At 38.2% G+C, this 19,230-nt stretch overlaps 1 protein-coding gene across 1 annotated transcript; it reads left to right on the top strand.

Moving 5' to 3' along the window:
• Window positions 1-4: 4 nt before the first annotated feature.
• RNF149 (ring finger protein 149) lies at window positions 5-18,537 on the top strand (the record flags this gene model as incomplete). Its single annotated transcript, XM_010085994.1, has 7 exons — window positions 5-80; window positions 7,644-7,894; window positions 11,125-11,193; window positions 14,084-14,166; window positions 14,633-14,729; window positions 17,420-17,615; window positions 17,999-18,537. Coding segments are annotated over 7 exons (831 nt in total), but the record flags the coding sequence as incomplete, so codon positions are not given.
• Window positions 18,538-19,230: the final 693 nt, after the last annotated feature.

Consider the following 19,230-nt stretch of genomic DNA (forward strand, 5'->3'; position numbering starts at 1 on the left):
GGCGCGGAAGCGGGCGGCCGCCGTAGTCATCTACAACGAGGCCCGCTTCGGCAACAGCACCGTCTCCATGTCCCACCTGGGTGAGCGGGGACGGGCCCGGGGGTTGTGGGTTGGGGGTGGCAGATGTGTCTAACGCCGGCCCGCCTCGGTGGCGCGGGAGCCCGGCTCTGGGTGGGGAGGGATGGAGATGGGAAGGTATAAATCCCTGTGAAAACGCTGCAGAGAGCCGCGGTTTTGTTTCCTTATCCACGTTCCTTTAAACTGCGCTGAGGTAACACGAGGACCGACTTCTGTCTTCCAAGTTACAGCCCGGGTGTCGGGGAGAAGGTGCGGCGAAGCCAACGAAACGTGTAGCTGTGTAACAGACCGCGGTCGGAGGGGTTGGGGGGCATGGCTTTCTTTAAAGCTGCCTTTTTACTGTCTGCCCCCGGCACAAGGGCTACAGCAGAGGGCTGACAGGTAGGCAGCTTTCCGCAGGCGTTGCAGAAACCTGACAGGTATCCCGAAGATGCCTCTGGTGCCTTTGAAGGTGTAGCCGTAGCTGTTTGAAGATTGCTTTTGGTACAGGCTTTATTGTTGTAGCTTCCTCGTCCTCTCCTGCGCAGGTCTGTAGGGGACAGGAGAGAGATATAAGCATCAGGTAATTCTTAAGCGCTTGCAAATACTGTAGGAAGGCCGAAGCCTAGAGAAGGATGTTGACTTGGCTTGTCTGAGTGTGCTGATGGTCTGTAGCCTACAGAAAGGATCAGTGATTTTTGCTGAGATAAGAATCCAGATGTTCTGTCGCTGCATTCTCTGCTCAGGCTATGACACTAAAGTCCTGATGGATTTTTATGAACATGACAACATCAAATGCTTAGATCAAAGAGGGGAAAAAACCCTCAAAACTCTGCTATAAAGTCTGTTTGCATTTGTGGACTTCTGAGGAATTGGAAGGTCTTCAGAGGAGGACATAAAGACAAAGCAAACTAAAAAATGCCGCAAATATGTGTTTCAAGTGGTCCTGGTACAGTGAGTTTGTTAATGCCCGGACCATTGCTCTCTTTGGTGAGGAGGGGGAAGACCAGGGAATTGGTTGAAGTAGGACCATAATGCATTTCTAAAGAAAACAAACTTTCTTTAATATAGTGGGCTGGAAATCTCGGTTAAGGAGCTGTTGCTTCATAGCACGTATGATATATTAGGTGGAAAACAAGTCTCCCTTCTTGGAATACCAAGTGACACCAACTTGAGGGTTGGAAGCATGATTACTGTTCCTCTTAGCCTGCTGCTTGCGTGGGTAGATCAAGCTGGCCCATCTCTTGTGTTCGTAAACCACTGTGAAAGTGGAGATGGGATGCTAGGTAAGATGTACCTTTGATTTTTGATCCCATGTGGCAATTAAGGTACTTTGTTGGGTAATAATTCTTTCCTCTTTACCAGCTGTCAGTTTGTTTTTCTTGCTGTCACTGTATTGGCCAATCAATATGAATTTTTCCTCCCTGTGGGAATTTTCCCACGTTCTTCTCCATGCCCCTTCATAACCTTTCATAAATATTATTTTCAGGAATCTCTTCCTCTGTTTCTCATCATTCTTATTTTATAAATTTTTTATTATTTTCTCCTTTCTGTTGTCATCTCTATGCTGTGGAAGACCTTCTTGGGCTTATGCTCAGGTTTGGACTTGCTGGTATAGTTAAATCTATCAGTGGTATAAAGAGAAGTGTTCCCTGACTGGTGGTAGTTTTTTTTCTTCTTAAAGTGTCAGAATGTTGCTGATGAAAGCATTAGCTATGTAAAGAGTGTGATTTGGTATAGTATATATACAAGAATACATTTGTCCTTATTTATACTGACTGTGCAAATGCAGGTTGGACTTCAGAATGGTTTGGATGGACAGGAATATAAGACTATGTTGCAACATAATCACTAGCTCTGCTGGAGTAATAAATCTTTGTTTCATGGTTGAAACTTTCAAACATGTAAATATTTAAGTTTTTCAGTTTACTTTGGGAATATAGGCAAGAATTACTATCAGTGTTTTAAGTCTTTGATTTTTTTTTTTTTGAAGGGGAAAAAAAAGTCCATGGAAGACAGGCAAGGGATCCAAGTTTGCCATTCCTGTGAAGGGATTTGTGAACTGATACATGAGGAAACAAACCCTGCTTCTGGGAGAAGTGCTGAGAATAAATACTCTGGGAAATCTCAATGCTGTAACTAAGGAGTGGAGTTACATGCATAAGGAACATGCGCTTAATGGATTTGCAATTAGTGGCACTGAAGAAGATGTGAGATGGAACAATGGTTATGGCTGATAGAGGTGCAGCCTGGATTATGTGAGGGTGATAAATGGGTAACTTTTCTGATCTCCAAGTGTCATCTTTTCATTCTCCTTTTGAAAAACCTGACCTTTTAACTTTCTGGGGTGTGTGTGATGCATGTGTGCTATTGTTGTTGGTGGGGTTTTAGGTGGTTTCAGACTTATTCCAACTCGATTAAAAAGAGAGATTCTTGATTAGGCAGAGAAGTTATTTGCTCTATCTGGTGTCAAAGCATTTGATAAAGGACAAATATTCCAAATACTCTGCAGTTCAGTTATTTTTTGTGGGTACCTTGTGAGCTTCGTGGGTGCAGTGAGTAGGGATTTCAGTTAAAATTTTGGAACAGCAGAGCCTGAAGCTTGACTTTGAAGCCTTGCAACCCTGTCCCTCCCTCCAAAAGAAGGTTCTTCAAGTATGACTCTATTGATGTGTGGCATGTTTTTCAGGCCTTTATGCTCTGCCCAAATTATGTTGTTCAAAATGCTGGATTACTTCCCTCAAGGGAAGTGATAGTGAAACAACATCACGTGTAGGAGAGGAGGTGTTTTCCAGTGGAAGATACTCATTTTACCTGAATGACTTAAGGAGTTGTACTTCAGCTATTGAACCTGAATAGTATAAACTCAAACTTCAGTTTTACAGGAATATGGACTTTGCAGGCAGTCTTAACTCTGTTCATTTTTGGTGGTGGTTTGGAACTTAATATAATAGAAGCTTCAAATTCCTTTCTGAAGACAAAATAAATATTAAATGTAAATACTATCTGGGAGTGGGTTGGAGAGGAGTCCAGAATGGCAAGGTGTGGAGTATTGTGGAGAGCAGACTGAGGAGAGTCAGAGGCTCAGTGCTGGTCGAGAAACTAGGGGGAGGTAGGGGTATATTGCAGTGGAAGGAAAAAAGGGTCTTCTCCTTCTATGTTTTTCCTGTTACACTTCATGCTGGGCATCCAGCCATCTTTGAGTCCCCTCTCAAGGTAGGACTTGATGATCCTGATCAGAACATAAGTTTGATACCTTGAAGACTATGGAATAAAGTATGATTGTGCTTGACACACGGGGGACAGGGAGGAAGGAGGACAGGCTACAGTAGTTTGAGACAGGTCTGGAGAAGAGCTTTGGTGCATGGCTTTTGGATTTAAGGGAAGCTTGGAACTTAGTTTGAGTGTATGACTTTGGCTAGGTAAAGAAAATGGTCTTTGATTTAGCTTTGCCAAAATATACTCTACTAGTTCTTTCCTTCACTGCCGTTTTTTTCTTATGCAAGTCTATTGAACAAAACAGATGTGAACGACTTTGTACTTGTGATTCTTATAAGCTCTTGCCAGCTCCGAAGCAGAGTTAGGGTTATTTTGGCATGTAGTTCAGCTCTTTGCTATGTTGTGTTCAGCACTGCTCAGGATTCTCAAGTGGTGTATAACCTCTGTATTACTGAGGCTTTCTACCCATAGCTTTGGGTACTGTACTACTGAAAGGACAGAACTTAAATCAGTGTCTTGCTTAACTCAGACAGTGAGTGTATAATGTTGGGCTGCTATGTTGTTCTGAAGAAGCAGGAGTAACTTCAGGATGCTTATATCTATTTTATACGTAAGAGTGTGTACATCTTGGAAACCCATGTGGAAAGAGGAATATGTACCAGTGGTGATGGTTTGACTTCTTGACTCTTCTGGTTACACATCCTTTTTGAGGCAGGTGAAAACACAATGCACACCAGGGGTTTGGTGAGATGACATTGGGGTTAGATGGTTGAGACAAAACTTGTCATCAGATTGTTAGTGTACTGTTACATGTTTGGTAAAGATCAGAGACATTTGTTTGGACCAGGGCTCTAGAGAACATTTAGTGTTAATTGGGGCAATATTAGTAGGGTGCCCGTGTATGCTTAAACAGATCTAAACACTGATCTCAAACAGTTTTACCAAGGTGCTCAAACTCTGGGAGCTTTCTGGTGTTTCTGATGAGGACAAAAGCTAGAGTATGCCTACAATTGGTTTCCAGATGATAGAAAATTATCTTTGTTATCTGTAGGCATGAATGGGAATAAATGTGATAGTTTGGGATGCCTGGAATCATGATCTGTATCCGTACTACTTTTTCTTATCAGGAAAGTGCTGGTTTCCTTTTGCAAGAGAAGACTAGCAACACTAGCAGTAAAACTGACCTTGGCACACTGGCAGAAAAAATACCTTCATCTTCAGAGTTCCAAATTTGCCTTCCTTTCCAGGTATCCTAAGGATCTGCTGGCTCTCGCTGCTTTATTTGGATGATAGTGTTAAAAATAAGCTCATACCAGATTTCAAATCTACCTGATTCCACTGCAGAATCAATCAAACCTAGAAAAGAAAACAAGTTTACTCTACCAAAAAAAAAAAAGGTGACTATTTATTGCAAAATTAGAAAGCTATAGAAGGGCAAAGCCAACAAAACATGTCAGTAGATACATGTATGTGACACTTGAGTTCTTTTATAAATGTGATTTGAGGTCTCTGAGTTGTGTTGGAGTTGAAGCTGGAATGACTCAACAGCATTTCAGTCTTTGAATAATGTGTTTTAGAACAGAAGTCTAAAATTAGTGAGGAATGATTTAAAGCCCTTAGTCTTACAGGCTGCTCAGGGCAACTGCTTCTCTGAGACTGCTCTTGTTCCTTTTGTAATAGTGGATCACAATTATTTTTTTTCTTCCCCTCCTTCTGTCTTGTGACCTTCAAGGCCTTCATGTTTAGTTGCATTTATTTTTAATGGGAGGTTCATCACCAAGCCTTTAAAAGTGTTAAAATGCTTTTAATGGGCATTTATTTAAAAATGTATGGCATACTTGTGTTCTAAAACAAGAAGGTGTCACGGTGTCTAGCAGCCACTGCACAAAAGTATCCTGACTTCCATTTAAACGAAATAACTGGCTCATAGTTGGGCATGCTAGTGACAAAACAGAGAAAGGCATTACTGATTGTTGTGGGGTTTTAAATAGTCCTTTGTTAGAAATCATGCAGAGAGCCAGGTAGCAGGATTAAACTAACTCAAGATTTTGGGATTGAAATCTTTATTGATTGAAAAATCCAGGCTGCCTCTAATCTTGAAATTTTATTTTCTTCCCCAAGCCTGAATCCAAGCCACATAAATCTTTAAAACACTCCTGTACTGTTCATTACCCATCCTTAGGCACCCCTCCTGTTATTTGTAACTCTTACATTTGATTAAGGACATAGGACCTACGCTCCTGATTTAGGCATGTGGATAACAGTTCTGAGCAATGTGAGAAATTTTTGCCTTTGTACATTCTTCTGTTAACTTCCTGTGGAGTTGTGCTGGGTCAGAAAGCAAGGAGTGTTTCACACACTTGCCTCTCTACAAAATTCATGGGTCTCTCTGGTAGTGCTTTCATGCTGGTTCAGAGAGGAGAATAATATTAATTAACCAATTCTTAGTATGCTTGGACTTGTGGTATTGTATGGATTGGTACGTTGTTGGTGAGTAGAGCTAATTGGCAGAGCAGAGTTGTTTTTGGATTTGTCCTGTTTGTCTTCAGCTTTGCTGCTTTGTCTCTCCCCATGCACCCACCAGGCAAGGCAAGGCAACGCATGCTGGGAGCTGGGTGGCTGCTACTGGCAAGCCCAGTGGGGTGCCCGAGGGGAGGCACCAGGAGGGTCTTTCCCCAGTAGCACCTTTCTTTGTTTTTCCACACCATCCTCAAAACTTCCAGAAACATAGCCCTATTTAGAAAATCTGCTCTTTTGCTGGGTCTGGATCTGGCAGATTGGTATAATGGTTCTTACAGTAGGTGACCAGAAGTGGGATGGCTGTGTAAGTTGAAGCTGAAAAAGGATAACTGGCTTTGAGATAGGAGGATTATTCAACTAATAACTGGGACCTTTAGTGTTTCATCCACAGCAGACCATCTGCACCTTACAGAAGGAGGAGCTGCTGTGTACAGAACTGAAATTTCTGCAAATTTCCCTTGGCATGGTAGCGGAGTAGCCAGGTTGATGAGGTGTCACAGGCAGAACTGTCTCAACTAAAGGAGTTTGTTTTAAATATTTTGGGCAAATAACTCTTAGTAGGCGGAGAGCTGGATGAGTCTAGAATGCTGCTTTGAGTTTTGAAAATCCCCACTTGATGTGTTGTTATTAATCAGGAAACCATTTCTTTTGACATAGCTTCTCAGTAGTGAATCTAAGGGAGGGAAAAAGGCTTTAAGTCTTCAGTGGGAGGTCTTATTTTGGGTAGGTTATCTTGTGAATCTAAAAAGGTAGCTGTGACATTACAGTTTTAGCTTTCTGGCGAGGAAAACCCCTCTTCTCTCTTCTTCCTCGACTTTCTCTCTGGATCAAGCTTAGTTTCACTTTTTCTCAGAGATAGGAGTGTGAGGTAAGCTATAAAGCCATGACTTATTAAGGGTGTATAGTAGTGTTGGTATGCACAGAGAAAGAACTATTCAAATAAAAATAGCATAGAATAGTGACAAGGTGACATTTTTAACAAGTACATTTGTTTGTAATTTATTTTGTAATACTTGGGTTAGATATTTCTGAGACAGTGCTGGAGATGCTTCCAGGCAAAATGGAGTAAAACTCTAGGCACGGAGAATCTTTGGTTTCTGCTAGTTGGTCTTGACAGTATCTTACTGCTTTTGGTGGTAGTAGGGTGCTTATAGATTTTTTTTTTTTTAATTAGGTGCTTTTTCGTATGGATTACTTTTGAGTTATAATAGGAGAATCATTTGATTCCATGCTCCCAAAAGAGTCCCAAAGTATTTCTTGACAAGTCTTTGTTCTGAAGTTTCATTACATTTTGAATATTTAGTATTGAAGAATCATTAAGTAATTGAATGTTTAATCTAATTTAATAATTAGATTTGTTTCCTCTTTGTTCACATATCCAGTGTAATTGTGCTATGGATTCAAACTTAATTGAATGTGTCTCTCTTCATAGTATTCACATATTGTCTCCAGCTGCAGCTAAAATTCCCACATTGACAAATAAAAAAACAGCTGTTCCTGAGTTTCATGTTAGAACTTCAGCAACTTTGAGGTGAGATGTGTATAACTTGTCTCATTTTTTGGCATGTCATCCACATCCCACCTCACCATGTGGAATGAGGAGTATAGGACCTTCAACAGTAAAGACACATCTGTTGAAGTTTACCTTGTGTTTGAGAGCTTCATAAAGTAAATAAAGGGTTCTTTACTAGTATATCAAGTCTACATGCCTGAAAAAAACTCAGGTTTTCCTATAATTTTGCTCACTGATCTTAACTGAAGAGGCTCAAATTACCATCAACGCAGAATGCCTGAATTTTTACTGTGATGACTGGCTTGTTTTTTTTTCTCTTTCCCATCTCCAACAGGAACAGGAAATACAGTGGTGATAATGGTTGGCTATCCAAAAGGAATAGAAATATTGGAGCCAGTCCGAAGAGGGATTCCAGTAAAAATGACTATTGTTGTTGGCACACGACATGTACAGGAATACATTAGCGGTCAGTCAGTTGTGTTTGTAGCCATCGCCTTCATCACCATGATGATTATATCGCTCGCTTGGCTCATATTTTACTATATACAACGTTTCCTGTATACAGGATCACAGTTTGGAAACCAGGTAATTGGTGGTGATGATGATGATTTAGAATATTTACTGTCTTCTCATGTGAAATCAGTTGCCGAACTTTGCTTGTTTATTGAAGCATTCTTGAAGATCTCTGCCTTCTTGCTGCTTTACTCTCTGAGAAAGCTACTCAGTAATGGTTAGTGAGGCTAATAATCAGTGTGTTAATTGGCACCACAAGTTTGGCTAGGTGTAATTATTAGATACCCATATGAAGTTGTGGGAAATATATTTAGCCACTTGTCAACAACTGAGTAAAGGCAGCTTCTTGTGTGATTTGTCACCTAACTTAACTTCCTTCCTTTTGACATTAACAATTATTTTCATTCTTCAGTAATTTTCATTCTGAAAGTACTAATTTCCCTAACCAGACTTTTTTTTCTTATGGAGAAGGGACCATAATAACTTTTTTTCTTAAGACCCAGTTCTTTAGGGCTAAAAATTTGGTTCTAAAGCTTTATGAAAACTGCTTTTGATACTTGTTAATTCTACAACTCCACTGCAGGGTACTGAATGGCAGCAGACTAGGGGGAGCATGTGTGGTGAGATTCAGCTCTTTTGGACTATCTCTGAAGATCTGAGAATGGTGGGAGTACTGGAAAGATCAGGAAGGAATAACTTTGCTCCTTAATTTGCCCCTTCCAAATCCCTGTTCTTCTTTGATGGTTTAAAAGAAAAGTCAGCTTTACTTTCTTCCCCTGAGGGAAGTACTTCATCACAGAATAATTTAGTTTGGAAGGGACCTTTGGAGGCTACCTGGTTCAAACCCCTGCACTCAAGAAGGCAACTTACATGGAGTTGTTGAGGACCTAGTCCATCTCAGTTTTTAAAATATCTTAGGGTGGCACTTCCCTGTGCTTTTCAACTCTTGCAAATGGGTTGGGTTCCTTCCATGGTCATCAGCAGCTCTACCACAGTTCTCTACTAACAGTGAAAAAGAAAGTTGCTCTTGTTTTTCTTCGCAAGCAGTTCTCTGCTGTTTTTTTTTTATCCTCAGTTCAGAACAAAAAAAAAAAAAAATAGTTTCAAATGACTGCTTGTCATGTGGACTTCCCCTGCCTTCTGTTTGAACATGTTAGATTCCAGCTTTGGGGGAGGAGGGAAGGAAGTTTCTGTTTGTCTTCAGGAGTTTGAGCTCTGATGAGGACTTGGGGGACTCTTGTAGGAAAATACTTAAACTCTATTTTCAGTAACAGGATAACACAGGGGACTTATGTATTAGTTAAATTTGCAGTCTACTTGAAATGTTGGTTCCCTAGATAGTCTTTTTTACTAAGCTTTAAATCTTAGAACTTCTGAGAATACTTTAAAGAAAACAATTTTTGGGAAGTATTTCTAGAAAAAGGGATGTGTTTTTGTGTTGTAACAGTTGTTTGATGAAGAAAGTTGCTTCTTCCCATTATGTTGGCTTTAGGATAGTTCATGCTAAGGGAAGTTCAAATGCTTTATGAGCAGTTTTAGGAGCATTTTTTAGGTTGAATGTGATGTTTCCCAGAAATATGTACCACAAACTCATAATAGATTTTGCCCTTGGGCTTGTCATCTAAATGCTTCTTGAATTAAATTGTGTAGCATTAGGAGGTTATGCCACTTTCCTCAATTCTCCTTTTAAAACAGCCATTGAAAACAAAAAATCATACAACTATGCAAAGATTGAAGATGTTGTGAATATCTTGGTCAAGATATATCACTAGAAGTCTTAAAATAATTTGGGAAACAAAAAGCCACTTTTCTAACTCAAATGTTATTTAAATTGGCTTCTTGACTCCAGTGTAATTAAAACTTTGGTGTTAAGTATGCCATACTTCAAAGCAAGTTACTGTGTATCACAGAATCATAGAATGGCCTGGGTTGAACAGGACGTTGGAGATCATCTAGTTTAAACCCCCTGCTGTGGGCAGGGTTGCCAACCACTAGAGCAGGCTGCCCAGGGCCCCATCCAGCCTGGCCTTGAACACCTCCAGGGATGGGGCATCCACAGCTTCTCTGGGCAACCTGTTGCAGTGCCTCACCACCCTCACAGTGAAAAATTTCCACCTAATATCTAACCTAAATCTCCCCTCTCTTAGTTTAAAACCTGTGTAGTGTTAGTTTAAAACCAGTGTAGCTGCTAAGTGAAGGTGAAGATGGGTATCTTAAGATTGATTCTAGGAGGATTTATTCTTCTAGAAGACTTATTCTTCAAGGAAGACCTCCTTGCTACTGAAGATGAAACAAGACTGTGCAGAAAACCCTGAGCTGATACGGAAGGTGGAATAAACTGCTTCTGGTTGTCTGTCCATTCCTAAGAGGACTTTCAGACTAATTCTTTTTAACACTGTAAAAAATAAATAAAAAAAACCAAAACAAAACAGTTTTCAGTACTATAAGTTTGTAAAATTATATAAGTCATTGTAATTATCATTACAGAGAAAAAGTGCAATTATGGTTTTTTTATTCCTTTATGGTATTTCATCAGTGAGGGTTGCTGCTAGACCGATCAACATCTGTTAATTGGGAGTGTTTAGTTCCTTGATTTCTAGCAGTAGCTAGCACTTTGTCTTGGAATACAGTGCTGCTTTCTTTTCTTGCTTCCCTCTAAGCATAATTAGGACTGTTACTGTATAGAAGTCCAGTATGGTGTCTCATGTCTGTTAAGCCTTTCTTGTCATCTCCTTTGCATAATGTGTCCTTTCAGTGCAAAGCTTTGTATAATGTGTGAGACAGTGTTTAGCTGAGGGGAAGCATTACAAGCTACAAGCAGCCTTTTGACCTGGTGGCCAGCTGTAGGCTGCCCAGCAGGATTCCACCTTCTCTCAAGCTTGTGCAAAACCTAGCATGTGCTTGCTTATGGGCTTGCCTAACTAGAAGGTCTGGTTGTACGGCTGTTGTTTCGGCTCTGATGCTTCTAAATTAGTGTCAATTTTCCTGCACAGGAAAGCCCTTAATGCAGAAAGTCACATTATGAGGCTATGTATGCCAATGTGGTCTGCATAGTTCTGCGCTGGTTGAGTTCAAGAGCACTATGCTTATCGATAATGTTAGCTGCTGTGCCCTGAGAATGCAAAACTTGCAGTTCTTCAACATCTGCTCTCTGCAAGTATTTTGTAAACAAATAACTAGCCAGAGATTAATCTTTAAATTCATTCAGAAGATTTGGTAATCCACGTGGAAAATATTAAAAAGCTTTGAAATATAATTCTTAAAACTAACTTGTGTACTGATATTTAAAGTCTTTATTCCAGGGACATAGGAAAGAAACCAAGAAAGCAATCAGCCAGCTTCAGCTGCATACTGTGAAACGTGGAGAAAAGGTAATTTGGTGGCTCTGGTTATTGCTGCATGGTTTAAAAACTGTTGCACTGTCTTTATAGAATTTAAACAAAAATTCTCACGATGTAATTGCAGTGTGACTCTTAAAATTTTAGGCTCATTTAAGCAACTTTGCTTAGAAGGCCAAGCTTAAAATTGAAGAGTCAGATCTGAACTACTTATGAAATGTTAAGTCTGTTTTGTTGCAAATAATATCTGGTTATACAGAATGTTGCAGGAGACTACAGGGCTGATACTGTTAAAGATGAGGAAACACTAAGACCTTATCAGCACTTGAAAACATCAACAAGTTGATTGCAAAATACTTCCTAGGACCTATTGATTGCACAGTTCTTACAGCTGATGTAATGTTTTGTTTTCTTAAAAGAACATCCATCTTTTTATTGATCAGAAGGCCTTAGAAACCTAAAGCTTTGAAAAATGAAACACTTGTTTCATCTTTTAACCTTCTATACAGCTCCTTAATGTATTGTCTTACTTGAAGCATAAATTTTTTAGAAGTACATTTCTATGTATTAAAATAAAACAATTCTAAACATTAATATAAAGCTTTCAGAAAGTTAGCTTTGACAGCATACAGCATAAACTCATAGCTATATTAGAATAACTGAAGTAGAAAAAGCCAAGGTTGTGAAAGAAATATTATTTTAATGGGAGTGTCAGGCAGGTCTGATCCTAGATGCTACATTAGTTTATGACTAGGCTTCTGCTGGTACATAGACATTTTTTCCCATCCTTATTTGATTAGTTTTTACCTAAGGACTATTTGCTCAGAGATTAAAAACAAGGATTAGTATTTTAATCCGTGAATTAAAATTAAGGTGAGAAAGGATGTTTATGTGTAAGAACTTTAAAAGATGTGGTTCAACAGAAGCTGTTCAGCTCAGGTCACATGCTGCAGAGAATGTGTCCTTCATTTAGTAAATCAATTTTGAAGTATAAAAAAATCCAACTGTCTTTGAACTTGACTCTTTTCCTCTTATGCATTCAGCGTGTTTAAGTAGCATTTTACAAGTATTTGTTACTTTTAATAATATTCTAAACTCCATCAAAAAGTAATCTATTTCAAGTTGTGAGCAGAGGGATGTTCATGCTTCTGTTCATACAATGGTGAGATCAGAGATCAAAAAAGATGGAGCTGAAGCAAAACCTGTGTAAAGCAGTATCAAAGCATAACATCAGCATAGGAAGAAATGGATGTAAAAGGGTCATGATGAAACCCATGGTGAGAACCACAAGGAAGCTGTTAACTGCTTTTAAGTTGAAGTTCAGTAAACCTCTAAAAAGGATATGTATTATGAGTTTTTTGCAGTGTAGCAGGTAGCTCGTTCCCATCAATATACCCTTAACTAAAATAAATTAATAAAGGGGAGAAATTTAAGTAAGTTGTTATGTAGTATGCAGGTTGTAACTAAGATTACCGTGTCAGTTAAGCAAAGTAGAATGAGATTAGATTAAATCTCTCTATTAAAATAGAGGTTTTCTGCTTGGTAACTCATGTCTTCTAATTTTATTTGAATCAGCCAACTGTCAGGAAATTTATATAACTTAATGATGGAGAGATACTTTCATGAATTAATGTAAATTTATCTCAAAACACAATCCTTTCTACTCTGTGCATTTTTTTCTTTAAATATTTCCTTTCAGCTGTTAGGATTAAAAGAGTATTTTTTTTTTATTGTGACACAGTACAGCCTTTCATTATCACTTCACTTGGGATTGAGGCATTTAACTCAAAATAGGTCAATATTTTGAAAGTGTATTTGCTATCATGTAGATCTTTCCTGAGAAGCTTATGGGATTATTGTAAAATGGATGCTCATTTGAGTATGTGCTACATGTGGTATGTTTGGACTTTGCCTCTTGTACAGAATAAAAAATATTTGTTATAGAATAAATACTTGTCTTAGCTTATGTAAAAAAAAAGTCTTCATTTGATTTACTTGAGAATTTAAGGCATTAATTATGTAAATTGATAGCATGCAAAGGAGGAAAAAAAACTTTCCTTGAACTCGGAAGTTTGCTTGCAGTACTAATTCATTTGAGCATTTGTGGTAATGAAATTGAAGTGCTTCAGTAAGCAATAAACGCAAAATACTTATTTTGTGGGGGATGAAAGGGAAGAAGTTGGCCCACTGTCTATTCTTCTAATACTTACGTTTTATACAGCCCAATTAACATTGAATTATTTATCTTGTGTCTGGAGATACCTGTCATGTTTGCACTGCAACTAAAAGCATGGCTTCAAGGCAACAGTAAGACCCGTTAGGAGAGATATTTAACCCTTAGGAAATACTGCCTTTCGACTTGCTCTCTGGTGTGAGCTTGGAAAGAAGTTCTAAAAACCATTCCAAATAGCATACTTCAGTTCTCCTTTTCTACCTACCAAAGGATATCTGCTAGGACGTATTAGAAACAAAGAAAAAAGGGGGGAAGCAGGGGTTTGCAGTATTCAACCCCAGGAATCTTGTCCTACTTAAGCACTTGGAAGTCTTTGAGACCATCAGTTAATAGTTAAGTTGTGCACTTTTATCTGTGCTGACCTCTTTTAAATTTTCTTCATTTTATAGTTATTTTAAACTGAAATTTTACTGTGGTTTCATGAGCAAAGACAATGATTGAGACTTAACAAATTACTTAAGATACAATGTATAGCTATTTAAATTAGAAAAATCCCGATTTGGCTACTTTTAGTATTTGGTATCACTTGATCAAATCACTTCTTGATGGAGTCTTGAATTAAATGAGGGAGATGTTTTTATTTGCTAAACTATTTTATACAGTTTACCTTCTGTGACACTAGCTATTACACAAAGCTTGTTCTGTAATGAAATATGGATGTAATGCTTTTAAATGTGTTGTCTTATTTAGGGTTTAGATGTTGATGTGGAAAACTGTGCTGTGTGCATTGAGAACTATAAATTGAAAGACACTGTGCGAATTCTGCCCTGCAAGTAAGTTGCCATAATTATTCTTTTCTCTTTAGCATGTTTTCCCTAAGAAATATGTGATGAGCTTTCTCGGAACTCTTCTGAAACTCTGGCAGAGCTGAAACTGTGCCATTTGTATGTTACACGTTGAAGGGCACTGGGAGACCATGTAGCACTTCATATCTATGCAGGAAAAAGGAGTGATTGGGAGAAGTCTAGAAGTGAAGTAGAGCTTTCTTAAGTTAGAACTATACACTGTTGAACTGGTAACTCTATTGTGTCCTTGTGATTAGTCATATCTCTTATTTCAGAAAGATAGAATGAAAGAAGTTGCTTCCAGAACTATGTCTGTCGTAGTAATTTAAGCAGTACCTAATTGACAAGGTTATAAAGGAATGGATTTATTTTTTAATGTAGTAACTTCTGCGTTGTTTGAAGGAATATTGTGTGGCTTTCATGGTAAGTTCTAAAGGGGATTTCTTTTCTTTAGGCACATCTTCCACAGAACGTGCATTGACCCTTGGCTTTTGGACCACCGAACTTGTCCAATGTGTAAACTAGATGTTATCAAAGCTTTGGGATACTGGGTATGTTGCACACTTACTTTAATCTTCAAGGTAGAGGTACAGTGCAGGAGATGTCTTCATGTAACTGTTCAGAATGAGAACAGTTGTTACTTGACAAGACTGAAGAAGCTGAGCAAAGATGCAAGAGTAATTGAGTGAGAACCAGATAAATAAGGGAATTTTATGGGTAAGAGCTTAAACAGTGTATTGAGCAGCTTATGAATCCTCTGTGTACTCTTCTGTGATAACAAATATTTTCTATCTCCAGTTGATGACAGTAAGGAAGTTGAAGCAGAGGTGAGGCAATTTGCCAAAGCTGCAAAAATACAACTTAATTCAATAGAACTAGCATATATTTGATCTTGTGGAGAACTGTGATTCAAGGGAAGATATTACAGTTTTTCTATCTTGAGTGTTTGTGTACTTTCACATATGCCCAGTGTTTTATCCTTTAAATGAACCAGTACTTAGAACCTTCCTAAAGACAGTCACCAGAAATTGGTTAAGTAGAGAAAATGATGTGCTCTCATTTCTTTCTGACAGCACCAGAAAAGAGAGATGAAGACACATGCGGTAGGTTACTTGGTCACTATTGATAAATAGTCTTGAGTTCCACTAAAATGCCATAGGTGTGAATGTACCTATTTTCTCTTCTGCTGATCTACAGAGATCTCCAGAAAACAGGGTGTTCCTTGTTTTCAGGGACCTTCCTTTTGTAGACTAGGTCTGCGTTTTCACTAGCTTTTCTCTTATTTTGTTGCAGACACTTAGCAGGTCTATGGAAGACTTTTATTAATTTGTTTTGTCAAAGGTGTCAATACTCTTGCTATGTAGTATGTATACCAGATTGTGGCACTTCTGTATATTGTCAGACTTTACCCAAGAGTTGCAATCTTTTTGTCATGTGAAATAGCTATTATAATTTTAATATTGTTATGTTAGCAGCTTTTTTTTTTGGTCACTTTCAATTCTTGGAGTTGATGTAACTTGTGTTATATGTAGAGGGATATATCCTTTTGTACACAGGCTGAAAACTGAAATACTAGAACCTTCAGGACACTTTTATTCCCTGAATTCATGCTGTTGCAGAGGATACCAATACCAAGTTTAAGCAGGATGAGTAATAATACCTCCTCTGCTTGTTAGGCAAAATGAATGTTGGAAAACAGGTTCAGTGGGATTATATTAAATACAGAAGCTCAGGTTTTTTTTCTAGTGGAAGGGGGAAAATGTGTCCTACTTACGCATCAGTCATTCAAGTCCCACTGAAGCTAGTAATGTGGGAAATAATTCATTATTTTTTTTAGCTTGGTTTTCAGTCTGATCCAGGTTGCCCAATCTAGTTTGTAGAGTGATTGTGTAAATTTTTTACTGATGTGAGGAAAAAAGTCTGAAAAGCAAGGCAGTCTCTTTCAGCAGAGCGCTCGCTGACTGACATAACTGCAGACAAGAATGTGCAGCCTTTTTATGGAAATCTACTGAACCTTCTGCGAAGAGGCTGAAGGCTCAATTCAGATCCTTCAAAATTCTTAAAGGTTCAAAGTAGAAAGGAGGCACTAAGTCCTATTACCTGGGTTTTGTTTTGTAAAGAACGGACTTCAGTCGTCTAGTTCTGCATTATGCTATTACTTACAAGAAAAAGAACTGCAGTTCAGCACGTCTGACTGATCTAGTAAAGCATTGATGAATCTTGTCATTTTGGTGCTTATTTAACTGCCCAAATTTTGGAAACGAAAATCATTAATGACCCCTGCCCACACATGCAGAGATTAAGACACATGTGATACTAACTTGTGTTCAATTGTAGCAGTTCTATAGCTTATTAAAATTGAGTACACTTTAAAATATGCTGCTTTGGTGCTAAAGAAAGAAACAGCCTAGAATTTCTTAAATCTTAAGATGGGCCTTTGCTAATTGTTTGAGGAGGAGAAAAACAATCATTATGAAGCCCACAGAATAGCTATTTGTACTGCAGTATACTTGCTTACATGTGAATTATGTCAGTATATCAATGGCAATGGCTTAGTGAAGGTAGTCTGTTTAATTTTAGGAACAGAATTGTGCATGTAGGACTTCTAATTAACTTTCAGAATGGATCAGAAATAGCTCATGCTATACAATAGGTGAAATACATTCCTGTGCCTGTGCTGCAGATGTTTTGTTCTTGCAAGGTGACAAGCCAGCATATTGGCATTTTTGGAACAGACTTAAAGTTAGGCCGGAGGTTGAGGAGGAGGGAAGCTTGTTCTGATGTCAAATATTTGGTCACCCCAGTAAAAAAAGTCTAAGCTTACCCAACTACTATCATGACAAACAGAGGCTTCCGCAAACTCATAAACAATCGATAGGTTTGCTCAGTGGTGACTTTGTATGTGCTGAGCCTGCTTCTAGCCACACTGCAGCAATACTGTTGCTACGGTGTTGAAGTATTCCTTCCGAAAGGCTGGCTGGGTTGACTCCTCCTGTTGCTGCTCTTGGCTTTGGGGTGGCTTTGAAAAAGTGTCCTTTATTTTGCTTGGCTTTGTTTCTTTGCAGTCAGACAATAACACTGAAAGTAGACACTGCTCAACATTGTACCCTTGAGTGTATAGATAATAGGCAAGAAAGTGGTCTTTTTTTCCAATAAGCTGAGGTTACAAACTGGTAACATGGAGGAATGTTGGTGCCTAATGGTAGAAAAAAATGTCAGTTAAATATATTTAATTTTAAAGGGGGACCCTGAAGATGTACTTGAAGTTCCAATAGCTGAATCAATAAGTGGCAGTGTTTCAGTCGGAAGTCTGAGTATTGCTTTACAAGATGATGACAGAAATGAAATAAGCGAATTGTCAGCTTCCTCCACTAATGAATCTGTACTGCAGTGTACCAGTTTAAAAGAGGACGCAGGTGAAACCACAGCATTACTTGGTAAGTAGTAATTTAGTTTATCACGTGACAATCCTTAACACCATTCATTGCATTAGAAGAAGCCGTTCTCTAAGTGATGTTAGTAGTGTTGGTATTGCAGTGTGCACCAGACTTGAGTGGTGTCACTTACTACTGATGTTCAAAAAAAAAATACAAGCAGGTAGATTTTGAGAGAATTCTATCAAGCTGGAGAAAAGTGGTCTTGAGAGGGGCAGAAAAGATGTAAACAGTGTCTTAGGAGGATTACTTATCCAGAGAATCTTGAGAACCTTAGGTATACATGAATATGAAATCTGTTAACAGAGTTTGGATTCATGTAACAGGTAAAAGGTGTTAAAATGGTAAATCAACAAACAATTTCTCTTTTAATTCCTGGCTTCTAGATGTGGATGTCAGTAATAACCGGCACGGAGAACATCTATCTAATGGAAATTCCCACTGAACTGCTTCATGGAAGATATCTTGAATAGACTGTTGAAGAACTATTATTTTTTATTTAATTAGTATGGACTTTTGTCTAGTTAACGGAAAAAATAACAATGTAAATTATTTTACCTTTCAAACTTTTCTAGCTGGTGTTCCAAAAGGGCTAATAACTTAAGAATTTTGTACACAGGAGGATTTTATAAAATCTCCTCTGGATGTCTCATCCTAAAAAATGATGCAATAACCCTTTTTCTGTAAGCATTGTTACAATGTCATTGTGTTCTAGAGGGCTGTAAGAAGATGAAGACTAGGCAGTGAAAACAATGTAGAATGTCTTAATTGATAAATATTTTGGATGCACTATTTACATTCAGTATGTACACATGGAGAACACTTACAAGACTACAACTATTAAAATATTCTGAAAGTTCTGATATGTTGTAATTGGAGATGGATATTCTTAGAAAAAAACATAATCTAACCTTGAAGGAATCAAATAACTTCACAGATACGTTGCATATCGGTTTTTGTGATGAAAAAATGGCTAGTTGCAACTTTCCTTACATGTAATTAATACTAATCTGATCTTGTAAAGTGTTCTACTCAGAGTGGATGCTGAGAGAAAATGAGACTTTCTCCATCTTGCTAGCTTTTTATACTGAATTTGGCAGTAATAGGTTGTGCTAGGTGGTCTTCACGTGCTGAGCATGTAGAATTATTTAGGTATATGCACACTGGTTACCTCTTTCAATCTTAAACTTGGTAGAATGGAGGTAAAGGGCTAATTATGGCTAGAACGTATTTATTAGTCTATTTATAAGAATTTACTTAATTCCTTCTTACTCATTCTCCAATCCTGTCCCACTTCGTTATGTACAAATTGAAACTGTTTCTTAGGATATACAAAGTTTGATTTTGTTTGGGTTTTTCTTCTTTTCCTTTGCATAGTGATGCTGGAATTTTTCTCTTAGATATTGCACATTAGGAGTTCTGGCTGGGTTTGCCATTAGCTTTTATTCCTTTCTTTTAGATTAGCAGTATTGTGCCTTATAGTAAAACACTTAAACCTGAAGCATCTGAGAGTAAATATAAACCCTGGCATCTCCCATTATGACCTCTTATTCAAATATTTATATACTGTGAGTGGCAGAAGGAATTGCTGAACTGTTTTGTAAAGAAATATGTATAT

Source organism: Pterocles gutturalis, unplaced genomic scaffold (assembly GCF_000699245.1).
Source record: "Pterocles gutturalis isolate BGI_N339 unplaced genomic scaffold, ASM69924v1 scaffold40490, whole genome shotgun sequence".
Taxonomy (NCBI): domain Eukaryota; kingdom Metazoa; phylum Chordata; class Aves; order Pterocliformes; family Pteroclidae; genus Pterocles; species Pterocles gutturalis.